At 42.4% G+C, this 11,191-nt stretch overlaps 2 protein-coding genes across 3 annotated transcripts; one reads left to right on the forward strand and one right to left on the reverse strand.

Annotated features, from left to right (window-relative positions):
* Positions 1-95: 95 nt before the first annotated feature.
* Positions 96-7,380, reverse strand: LOC122762520 (flocculation protein FLO11-like). Of its 2 annotated transcripts, XM_044017718.1 has the most exons (5): positions 7,349-7,380; positions 4,602-4,811; positions 4,146-4,446; positions 3,779-3,933; positions 96-3,125 (listed from the first exon to the last, which is right to left on the reverse strand). In XM_044017718.1, exons 2-5 carry the CDS (start codon positions 4,807-4,809, stop codon positions 625-627), a joined length of 3,165 nt encoding a protein of 1,054 aa, XP_043873653.1. In that variant the 5' UTR covers positions 4,810-4,811; positions 7,349-7,380; the 3' UTR covers positions 96-624. The 2 variants fall into 2 exon arrangements, with proteins under 2 accessions (XP_043873653.1, XP_043873654.1); XM_044017719.1 differs by lacking the exons at positions 4,146-4,446; positions 4,602-4,811; positions 7,349-7,380 and adding an exon at positions 4,015-4,056.
* Positions 6,705-10,655, forward strand: LOC122762521. The gene is made up of 7 exons (XM_044017721.1): positions 6,705-6,765; positions 7,099-7,169; positions 8,356-8,540; positions 8,831-8,914; positions 8,996-9,249; positions 9,337-9,441; positions 10,169-10,655. The coding sequence occupies exons 2-7, from the start codon at positions 7,103-7,105 to the stop codon at positions 10,197-10,199; spliced, it is 726 nt and encodes a 241-aa protein (XP_043873656.1). The 5' UTR covers positions 6,705-6,765; positions 7,099-7,102; the 3' UTR covers positions 10,200-10,655.
* The last annotated feature ends 536 nt before the right edge of the window (positions 10,656-11,191 follow it).

Here is an 11,191-nt window from a genome sequence, read left to right on the forward strand (position 1 = left end):
GTTCTTTCATTTTAAGTATAATTATTTGTGTTACAGATGGGAAGTTGCTAACGGCCATGAAAACATAGGCGGCGGTATTGAACGTGAGTGGAAAAAATACTTTATTTTCAAAAGCAGGTGTTCATCAAGACAATTAACAAAACAGAGCTAAACTGGTGCTGCGACATGCTAAGTTAGCATACAAGTCCTCGTTTTACATGCAATCACAAAACAGTGTCCACCATACGGTCCTTGACATTTTCTTTTTAAAACATTTGTTGAGGTTACAGAAAAAGATGAACCTATGCATGCTATAGTCTTATAAAAAGTTTGTCATAAAGCTAAATAATTTAGCCTGAACTTGAGAAGTCCAACTTAATTAGGCTTTGTCCTAATGGGGCTAAATGTTAGCCTAAAGCTTCTGAGCAGAAATGGTTAATCCTCTGAGGATAATCAATATCTACAGCATAAACATGACGTTTATGGAGGAAATATATTAACTTGGCAGTGGTTTTATTTAGCCTCAATGCTACTCATTCGTTCTCACGTGTAGGAACTAATTAAAAAACAATGCTAGGCTATATAGCTACTATGTTTTTAGCTTCATAAACGGTTCTCTAAATGTTTGCATACATTGCCAGTATTTTAGTCTCCAGGTGATGCCAGAATGTCGTACTCTGCCAGAAGCACAAAACTGTTCTCCCGGATTCTCCGGACTCTGACCAAATCGCCACACTCCTGGACGTGGATCAGCCCTCTCTCCCCTCTCTCGTACTCTCTCTCCCTGTCATTCAGAGTCACCCCTGTCCGTTTACCGCAGGCCTGACGGTACATGTACCGAATCACAACCACCAGCACCATCCCTAAACCGGCTGAGCAGCCCAGCAGCATGCCGAGCTCCCAGGCACTGTGTCTGGGGATAATGTCCGGATACTTCCCTTCTTTGTCTGGGGTTCCAGAGGGATTAGAAGGATGTTTTTGTTTAGTATCAGTGTTTGGGTGGTTTGGTTTTAACTCACGCCCTCGATTTAGTTTGATATTTGGATCGAGCTTTGGATGGGGATCCGGGATTTGGTGAAGAACTGTTCTTTGTGTTGGTGGGGTGAGGTTGGGCTCAGGATCAGACGGGACAAGGTGCTTCTGGATTTTCAAACTCTCACCTTTTGTTAGTTTCTGGGAGGGCACAGGGGAAGGAGAGGGTAAGAGGGAGTTGTAGAGAGAGCGAAGGGGAGCTGGAGAGGGTCCTAGGTGAGGGGAGGTCGACAGAGGGGACCCTGAAAATGAAGGGGTGACGGATGAGACAATGGAATATGAGGAACCCAGTGAGTAAGAAGATGTTGTGGGAACTAGAGGAGGTGTAGGAGGGATGGACGCAGTAGAAATTAAAGAGGGTGAAGAAGGAAAGGTTGAAGCTGTGATCATCTTAGAAAAGGTAGAAGGAGATGAGGGAGGATTAGATAAAGGGACTGGGGTAATCGAGACAAAGGGTGATGAAGAGTTTGAGGAAGCCACAGAATGAGTAGAAGAAGGTTTAACTGGGTGGACATGAGGAGGAACTGAGATCGGAAAAGGAGAGGGGGGAACGGAAAGGGCAGGAGTTGTTTTGGGTTGGCTCTTCCCGGAGGAGAACCTGGAATAAGTGAAAAATGTTGGCTTCAAGGTTGGACGTGTTGATGTCAGTGTGGAGGATGAAGAGTGAAGAGCAGACTGAGGGGTAGAGCCAGAAAACATTGGTTCAGTAGTTGAGGAAATGGCAAAGATTGGGGAAATGCTTTTGATCTTTGCTTGAGGATCATGAGTTGTGACATCTTTACCCTGATTTGTTGCAAGGATTGGGCCATAACGTATTGTGAACTGTAGATGAGTCAAAGATGGAGGGGTTTGTGGGGGTTCAGTCTTCTTCCATTCAAAGGAATGTGCCAGGGGTGAACCAGTGTGTAAAGTAGACTGGAACCATGATTTGGGAGAGGAGCTCATAGACTCATGTAGTGAGTCAGATTCAGGCTGTTTTATCTGGAGAAATCTCAGTGTTTGATTGGAGGTAGTTGTTGGTGGTGGATTTTGAATACTTACAGGTTGTGGTTGTGGTAGAGTCCTGAAGAAGTCAGTTGTTTGACACTCAGCATATGGTGGACTGGTTTGCCTTGGTCCAGATTGACTTGGTTCAGGTTGAGATTTGTTTACATCACCCACAGAGGTGTTTGGTTGGAGCCTATGGTTGGGGGGTTCTGGAATAAGGGTTGAAATTGTTTGGGGCAGAGCAGAGGTCTGTGGGGTGGAAGCGGAGTGGAGAGTGGAATTGTGGGACAAGGTTTTGTACTTAGAAAAGAGTTTGGGTGGAGAGGTGGCAGAGAAGAGAAGGATCCCATGAATACCTGTTACAGACGGGGGGAGGGGTTTGGATGTGGGGATTTGTGTGGAGAGAAAATATTTGGGTGAAGAAGTTTGTTTGTAACGCAAAGATTTTATGTGGGAGTTCTGTGTTTGAGTCAGGCTTGTCCCCCAGGGCTGAAATGAACTAGTCTGGGTCCTGAATTTAACTGAATTAGTGTGATCTTGAATCATTTCTATGGGGTTGTGGGTACTGGTTCTCAGGCGATTTACAAGGTGGAAACTGTGATTGTTTAAAGGTGTAGATGAGGTGGTACTTTGGGGGTTAAATGTTGCATATTTTGTTTGAGCAACAGTGGGCCAGTCTGAGTCTTGTAATTTTTCTCTCTCTTTGCTTTCCATCTTAATATCCTTTACATGAGTGAAGGAAGTGAGGAAGTGCAGCAGGGTAAGAGGATTGGTGACGTTTTGATCTGTGATGTTTGGTAAAAGAGTTGTAGCATGTAGCGTCTCTGTTGCCTCTTCACCTGAGGAGGAAGACGCTGTAGAAAGAGAGGTGCTCATGGGGTCCTTGGTAGAAATTACGCTTGCTTCGTCTGTCGTACCTAATGCTGCATTGCTATAAGTCGCGCTGCCACTGGTGGTGAAATGAGGAGAACCTGAAGTTGCCATCTTGTTCCTTTCACTGACTGTCTGATTGGTCCAGAGTTCATTTCCAAGGGTCGTCAAAGTTGCCAAGTTTTTAATCTCTTGGCGAATGACTGTTTCCAGAGAGTCGTAGCCTCGGGTTCTGCTGTTTTGTGGTCTTGTGGGTTCTGTAGTCGTAGCAAAAAAATAGGTATTGTTGCATTACAGAGGGCAGTTAGCATCATTATTATCTTTAGTATGTCATTAATTTATGACTATTTGCCTGGGGTTAATGCTAGAGTTAACTGCCAACAACTAATAAGTGACCAACAAGAAACTGAATCAGGGTAGTACAACTGTCTCGCTCATTTTTTGTGTAGTCCCTGTACTTTGGGTTGCGTAAATCGAAAGCTATCGAAAGTCCTTCATCCCCACTGCTGTTCGGATATTTAACTCCTCTTAAATGTCCACTCACTTTCCCTGATAATACTCTATATTAGAGTGTAATTTTATCTTTTTTACTTTTTATCTTTTGGTAATTTTGTCTTACTATTGTATTGTATTGTATTGTATTTTTATTTTATTTTATCTTATTTTTATTTTTATTCTATATTTTTATTCTTATTTTTACTTTTATTCGATTCTCACCTTTCTTAACTGAGCTGTTGTGAATGTGTGTTTCCCCCCTGGGGGAGGAATAAAGTCATTCAATTCATTTCAAATCCCAACGCTGACTGGCTTTGGCAAACCTTCTTTTTTTTGGTTTCAGATATCTATAACCACTACAGTAAATTCCTCTTCCTGCAAAAAGTACATTCAGTATTTGTGCATGTTTACGTACCAGTCGGACCCATCCGTCCATTTTCCTGCTCTGCAAACGTTCCTCCATCTTTCTCTGTGGTTTTCCTCCCATTCCACAGTTTCTGACTCCCATCACGCACCACTTCAGACTTGATCCCCGCCCAGTACACAAAGTATGACTGAACCACCGTGATGCTGGAAACAGCAAAGACATTTGTGTTGATGAATGGTTCGGTTTGGTACGGTACGGTATATATTTTAATAATCAGCACCAACCGTTCCATTGTTTGGCCAAAGAAAAGGGTACTTCCATTTAGTTCGTAGTTCCTGCACATAGTTCCTGGGGAAGTTCCCAGTGCCTTATACTAGTTCCTGTGGTGAAAACACAACTTTTGGCTCGTACTCACTAGAACTGTATGTCTCCCATGGGCACGTCAGGAGCTCTCCACACAAACGAAAGATTCCTCTTCAGCTGTTTGTCAGAGTGGGTGAGGGTGTCGCCCTCTGACAGGCAGTGCAGGGTGTGGGTGCCGGGAGGAGTGAAGGTCCAGGAACCACCCACCAGCACTGGGCCAATTCTTGAGGACCTGGAACCTCCTCTTACTCCAACTTCACCTCTGGCCCTGACCTCAACTCCAGCTCCGGCTCTGCCCACACTGCGAGCCTGGAGAAGGAAACCCATAAAGTCCCGAGAGCTTCTGACAGTCACTGAGGACACAAGAAGGAGGAGCGTCCTGTTTACAACAGCATATTGTACGGTCATGTGATAGGTAAGATCTTTTTTAAAGTATATTAGCATAGATGCAGCCTTAGTTAGCTGGTTATCTAATGAGTTAACGGTGGGATAGTAAACAGCTACCTACCTGTGATGAACTGTCCAGGCAGGTAAGATGAGGCAGAGGCACGCAGGGTGACGTAGCTGTGCGGCGGGTCCTGGGGATGTGCGCGGATGTGGCGGGGAATCATTTCCTGGCAGGAGGTGTGGCTGGCACCACGAGAAAATGCAGTGGCGGGCGGAGCCAGTGTGAATAAAACCACACCCATCCCGAAACAGTAGAGTGTAGACTGCATCCCTACACACACACACAATGCCCATTACTTACTACAATAGCATAGCAAGCTAATTGTCCAGATTTTTACTGATCCTTTCAGCTCAATAATCCCTTCTGGAAGGGGCAACCAGAACAAGTATGGCGGGAACAACTCAACTCTCTTTCTGAAGGGTTATTTCACACACACAGTTAGCGGTAGCTAGACAGCAGTTAAATAACAGTTAGACAATAGTTAGGTGTTAGGTTGTAAAACCGACAAGTCGTACAGGTAGTGATGGGTCGTAGCGTAGTCCAAAAACCTTTCTGGACGGGGAGCCACTTTTTTAAAGATGGTTTCCATCTATAGTGACATAGTGACTCGTGCAAACTAATTAATAATTGCTATAAGCTAATTTAGCTAATAGCGTTTAGCAATAATTTAGAATTTAGCAAACAAAACAACAACCATGTTTTAATTTAATTTTATGTACATTAGTTATTTAAAGCAAACACATTGGATAAATTCTGCTAATTTGTCCGGGGAACCAGAAAATAAATGCCCATGCCCATGCCCATGCCCCATCCATGGGTCCCGCCCCAGTGTTTGGGAATCACTTTAATTTAATTTAATTTAATTTAATTTAATTTAATTTAATTTGATTTAATCCATATAAAAATCACCACTGAAACTTTGCGTTTCTCTGACATTTTTAAGCAAAATTTTTACGACAATCGGTGAGAGACACGCAAAAAAATAATAATTTCAATATTTATATTTTCAAAAACAATTTTTTTAAAAAGCAGGTTTAACAATAAAATTCTTTAGATTTAGATAAAAAGAGGGAAGAACTTTACCTTCTTCTTCTCCTTCTTTCTTTCAGTCGTTTAATTCAGTTTTATTTGTTGATGAAAAGTAGAAAAAAGAAGAAAGAAAACCTCCAAAGTGTTTGAATCCCAGCAGAGAAATGTGAGGATGAGACGCTGAGGAATCCTGAGGTCCAGGATGTGGGGGTGTGTGAGAGAGTGGGGGGGTGAGGGAGGTATGAGAGGGTGAGGTTTTTTTAATCTCTGTCTCCATCTTGAAATCACCTTTTCTTTTTCTGTCACTGACAATAAATAAAACAACAGTCGTTTTATTGACGACGTCACAAAGAACGCGATGACGTGAAAATACGCGATGTGACGTTAACGTAAAGAAATGAAACGACAGTGAAAATGTTTTTTCTCCGCAGAGTCGACTGTGTTTCCACGTACGTCAGTTTTATTTTGTGAACTATGCTACTTTGTTTAGTCGTTTTCATGCAATATTTAACATAAATGATTCGTAATTTTACTTTTACTCGGTAAAGAAGAGACTGTGTGTGTGTGTGTGTGTGTGTGTTAGAGATTAAGACACACACACACAACAGGATGTACACCAGCTGTAGCACCTTCATCCAGGACACACACACACACACACCTCTTCCAGACATTCTTACCATTAGGTGTCGCTCTTTCCCACTCACTCAATAATAATGCAGTGTCTCACACATTTAACTGTTGTAAAAATAAAATGATAATAATAATAATATTGTAGATAAATATTGACTCCAAAACTCAGTAGCCAATCAGACAGCAGACAGCTTCCTAAGTTTGACTTGATTTTAAGGGTGAAGATGTTCTTTTGAAGTTAGGTTCTAAAGGTTAAAGGTCAGAGTGAGTCTCCAGGAAATGAAAGAAAAAATGTAAGTCAATGTGATAACCTGTGTGTGTATAATAAGCAGATACATTATCAGGAGTCTGAAGGTCAAACACACACACACACACGCACACACGCTACCTGAGCTGCTAATCCAGTTTACACACCTGTGTCATCACACACACACACACACACACACAAGCCCTCAGCCAATGAGAGAAGCTGCTCAGCTGACGAGACACACACACACTCACACACACACACAGAAGACACACACACACGCACACAGAGAAGGAGAGAGCAGCTCAAGGATCTCAGGTGAGTCTGTGCTCGTCTTTAAAACTTTATTGAAAATTGATCATTTACACTTATGTGAACATCACACACACGGTGTCTGTGAACTGCTGAATTTTTAAATAGAGAAGCTGGTTAAATATTTAACTGTGTGTGTGTGTGTGTGACTATAAAGGGCTTGTTTCAGCGTTAAGACCTGGTTTTAGTGTTAGGATCAGAACTGGGTTTATTGTTGTTGTTATTATTATTGTTATCGTTATTATTATTTGAATAACGTGTTCAGTGTCGACGTGTTCAAACAAACCTGATGGTGAATGTTGTGAGACAATGTGACTCTGTGTGTGTTTATTTATGCAGGTGGATGATGTGTCTTTGGACCTCGCTTGTCCTCGTCCTCTCCCTGACCCCGACTTTGATCTCCTCCATAGGTACGAGAGAAAGAAAGGACAGCGACTTGTTGGTCTGTCTGTGTACTTTGGTGTCCATGTATAAATATTAAAAACACATTCTTTAAATTAGTGCAAGAAAAAGTCATTCTCCCACACCAAAGTCCACCGAGAAAACCAGTGATTTTAGAAAAGCAAGATTTCCTTGCAGTTTGACTCACCCGTGGCACCCGTACTGTTTAAGTGGACGAGTTGGCACATTAACCCAGTGTTGCCTCACCCACACAGGGACTTAACACAATAAACACACCTGTCTTCCCTGAGCTGCTGCTGTTTAACCCATTGACCACATCCAGACTAGCGTAAACACAGATATTGCTCAAATGGCTCCACTGTAAACATACACAGCCCTTATCATACTGTTGCACTCTGGGAGTTTTGATATACTACTTTTAAACACTGTGTGTTTTTTCTTTACCTTTAAGACCTTTATTTGTTTTAAGACAAATCATCTTATATTAACTGTGTTCCTATTTAGCTAGCAAACTATGTACTTAGCTATCTATTTACCCCTCTAACATTATATTTATCCTGTTAGCTGTCTATTTCGCCATCTATTGAGCCATCGAGCTATCTCTTTAGCCCTCTAATGTTATTTATCCCGTTAGCTGTCTATTTAGCTATCTATTTAGCCTTCTAATATTATATTTATCCTGTAAGCCGTGTATGTAGCTATCTGTTTAGCCCTCTAATATACTATTTATCCGGTTAGCTATCTATTTAGCCCTCTAGTGTTATATTCATCGTGTTTGCTGTCTATTTAGCCATCTACTGTTGTATTTTATCATGCTAGCTGTCCATGTAGCTATATGTGTTGTGCACACGCGTTTCTGTTCACTGTAGTTAGGCAGATATTGTGAGTTAGTTCACTGATGAGCAGTAGGTGTCGCTAATTTTAAAATCTAGATCAGCCCAGTTGAAGGAAGAGAAGTCTCGTATCCCTTCCAGTGATCTGTTATTTCCTTGTGTCCTCGCTGGGACGCAGCCGTGAGTGTTTGTCTCAGGCGTAGGGGGCGCTGACGGCACAGTGAGAGCCGACTGTAGAGCTCGTAAACACCGTGACGACATCACTTTTGACCGGAAGTCCATTTTACCATCGGAGGCACTCACTTTTCCGGGCCTTTACCGTAACACAAGTGACCCGATGGTGGCGCTGTTTGTGTCGCAGGTCTGGTCCCCGGTGTGAGTCTGTACGAGGTCGTGTGGGATCACAGCGAGACGTTAGCGGAGTCCATTCTCCGCTCGTCCTCCGTCCTCTCTGGACTGCAGTCGGGTCACCTGACCAAACACTGCTATGTCAACTTCCTCCAGCAGGAGGCGCTCTACCTGCACAGTGCCAGCAGCACCCTGGAGGTCAGAGGTCATCACCTTTACCCTGTCTGTCTTTCTTTGTTGTTGTTTTTCCAATTTTTTTTGCTTTTATTTTGGTTCAATCACGAGTTTTTTTTGGGTTTCATTTATTTATTTATTTACTTTGTTAATGTTTGTTTGTTTTGCTTCATTTTTTTACTTCTCTCTGTCTTTTCTGGACTTTCTAAATGTGTAACTTTGCTGTAGTTTGTCTGTTTGTTTGTTGTGTCTAACGTAACCGCACGTACGTAATTCCATGCGGCAGCGTTTGATGATGTCATCGTGTCTCGCAGGCCGTGATTGGTCGTCTCCAGGAGTCAGGTGACGTGCGCTCACTGCTGCAGGACACACTGACACACTACAGCAGCAGAAACCTGGTGAAGTTATTTGAATGAATTTGAAATTATTTAAAAGTTCAGTATGCAAATAAATAATGAATATCTCTGTCTCCTCTCCAGAGTCTCGCTCCTCTTCCATCACCTCCTCCTCCTCTGTGGCTCCAGTTCTCCCTGCAGTCGCTCCGCTCTGTGGTTCTGGACGAGCCCGTGTACTGGCTGGTGGCGCTGTCAGCCCGCGCCTCCCTCCGCAGCTTCCTGGTGGAGGAGCTGCTGAATAACCGACCTGGTCCTCGGCTGACACCGGAGACTGTGGGCGACGCCCTCTTCCAGGAGTGGAGCAAAGACAGCCTGAAGGAAGTCACCTGGACACGCAGGTATACACACACACACACACACACACACACACACACCCACGTACGTTTGGATTTGTGTGTAATTCACATGCTTTGTTTGGGTGACAGGTTTAAAGGCGTGTTGGACAAACACCAGAGCAACACGGACATGTATAAAGCCATCAACATCTTCAGAGATCACATGATGAACCAGAAGAGTTTCTACAAAGCTGTGTAAGAACCCGAAGATTCCCCTGGGTCTCGAACATGGTGTGCTAAAGCCCTGAGAACAGTATCACAATACGCTAAATGATACCCCGGGGCAGATATCGATGTTTTAATGAACAAATTAAGACACTCTAAAGTAAACAGTCTCTTTTAGTTTCACTCGCCGGGCATCACTACGTCATGTCTCCTCGTGGTGGCGCTGCTCAAATAAATTAGTGAAACTTGGGCAGAAGTGACCTGATATCGCAACGTACTGCAAACGGTTGTCTCACAATATATTGATAATCACAGAATTGTATCGTATCGTGAGAGATTCACACCACTAGTGTCCACCCAGAGAAAGAGTCTTTTTACCGTTGACATGAGTGGCAGCCATCTTGGAATCCTGTGTCAGGGGTTCGTGAGGTTGCTCCGACTTTCGCGGTTCAAGGACAATCAATTGTCCAGATGTCCAGAGCGTAAATAAAAGTGATCGCCATGGACAAAGACAGGCTTTTACGAGTTGTCCTCCCATCTTAAGCCATGTCTGCACTTTCAGTCCTTGCATTTGAAGGGAATATGTCCTGGAAAGTCCTTGAATTGCACGTTGGCAGAGTCATGGGAACCCTGTAGTAACCCACGTCTTAGCCGTTAGCGCTAACCTTTATGTGCTATTACATTGTATCGGACATACAGTATGTTGACGTCCCCCTGGTGGACGAATGTTTTATTAACGCCTGTGTTTCTGCTGCAGAGACTGTGAAGCTGCCGATGAAGAGGAGTGAACTGAGGTGGAGGGTGTTTTATGACACCTGCTCAGGTATCTGACACTCATTCTGGATCTGACACTGATTCTGGTTTATCTGGTATATCTTGTGAAAGAAATACCACGGACCATTGTTACGCTGACAATATTTTTTCATCCTTTAGGCTGTTACACCTGTTACACCTGAAAATGTGCCTTTAACAACAATGGAGGAAATAGTTACCTTATTTTTCATCTCTTCTTTAAGTGTAAACAAAAACAATCACAAGTGTTAGTGACTTAAAAAAAGATCATAAAATATATATAACATATGACAAACAGCTCTAGTTGTGTGAATATACTGTTATACTTAAGTCTAGTTATTTATCTTTATATACTTTTTTAGATACTTTATATTGTGATGTCTCTTTCATGTTTTCTGCAGGTTTTGTCCACCTGTAATACCTGTAATAAAAAAATGATTTCAAGAACTGAATCAAAATCCTACGTTCATTGTACAATCATGGAACAATGTGTCGCAAACATTTCAATGTAATTTGCTGCAACATTCAGTAACAGTTAGTTCACTGAGAAGAGCAGTAGGGGGCGCAAACGTCCAGGTTGTTAAAGTCTGGGTTGCACTTTTCGCATTTACAGTTTTTTGATTTGTTCACTTTTTTACCTCCTTAAGTGAAAATAGTTGTTTTACTACATATATGTATATAAATTTAAAAAAAAACAACTAATAAAAATATTTTTATCGTCTATACCAACTTGCGTCGATTTGACAGGTTTCGTCATCGTACAGCCTAAAAATGTTTCGGATCTTATAGATTTGTGATCATTTCATATCATTACTGAAACAATGCAGTTACAAAAATAATTACGCTATGAACGTGATTAAAATTCTAATACACTCCTGATCAAAGTTTGAAGAAAAACTGCAAGAATTTACATTTTGCACTGTTGGATCTTAAGAAGGTTGAGAACCAAACATGGGACATTGAAAGGTGGCGCCCCCTCCACTGTGCC

The sequence above is a fragment of the Solea senegalensis genome, unplaced genomic scaffold (genome assembly GCF_019176455.1).
Source record: "Solea senegalensis isolate Sse05_10M unplaced genomic scaffold, IFAPA_SoseM_1 scf7180000015770, whole genome shotgun sequence".
NCBI classification, from domain to species: Eukaryota; Metazoa; Chordata; class Actinopteri; order Pleuronectiformes; family Soleidae; genus Solea; species Solea senegalensis.

Bases quoted from the DNA above. Each gene is read 5' to 3' on its own strand.
- LOC122762520 (XM_044017718.1), bottom strand. From the start codon at position 4,809: ATGCAGTCTACACTCTACTGTTTCGGGATGGGTGTGGTTTTATTCACA. The intron at 4,447-4,601 runs GTAGGTAGCTGT...TTGTGTCCTCAG, and splicing joins GCCTGGACAGTTCATCACAG to TGACTGTCAGAAGCTCTCGG. The intron at 3,126-3,778 runs GTACGTAAACAT...CTACGACTACAG, and splicing joins TGGACGGATGGGTCCGACTG to AACCCACAAGACCACAAAAC.
- LOC122762521 (XM_044017721.1), top strand. From the start codon at position 7,103: ATGATGTGTCTTTGGACCTCGCTTGTCCTCGTCCTCTCCCTGACCCCG. The intron at 7,170-8,355 runs GTACGAGAGAAA...TTTGTGTCGCAG, and splicing joins GACTTTGATCTCCTCCATAG to GTCTGGTCCCCGGTGTGAGT. The intron at 8,541-8,830 runs GTCAGAGGTCAT...CGTGTCTCGCAG, and splicing joins GTGCCAGCAGCACCCTGGAG to GCCGTGATTGGTCGTCTCCA.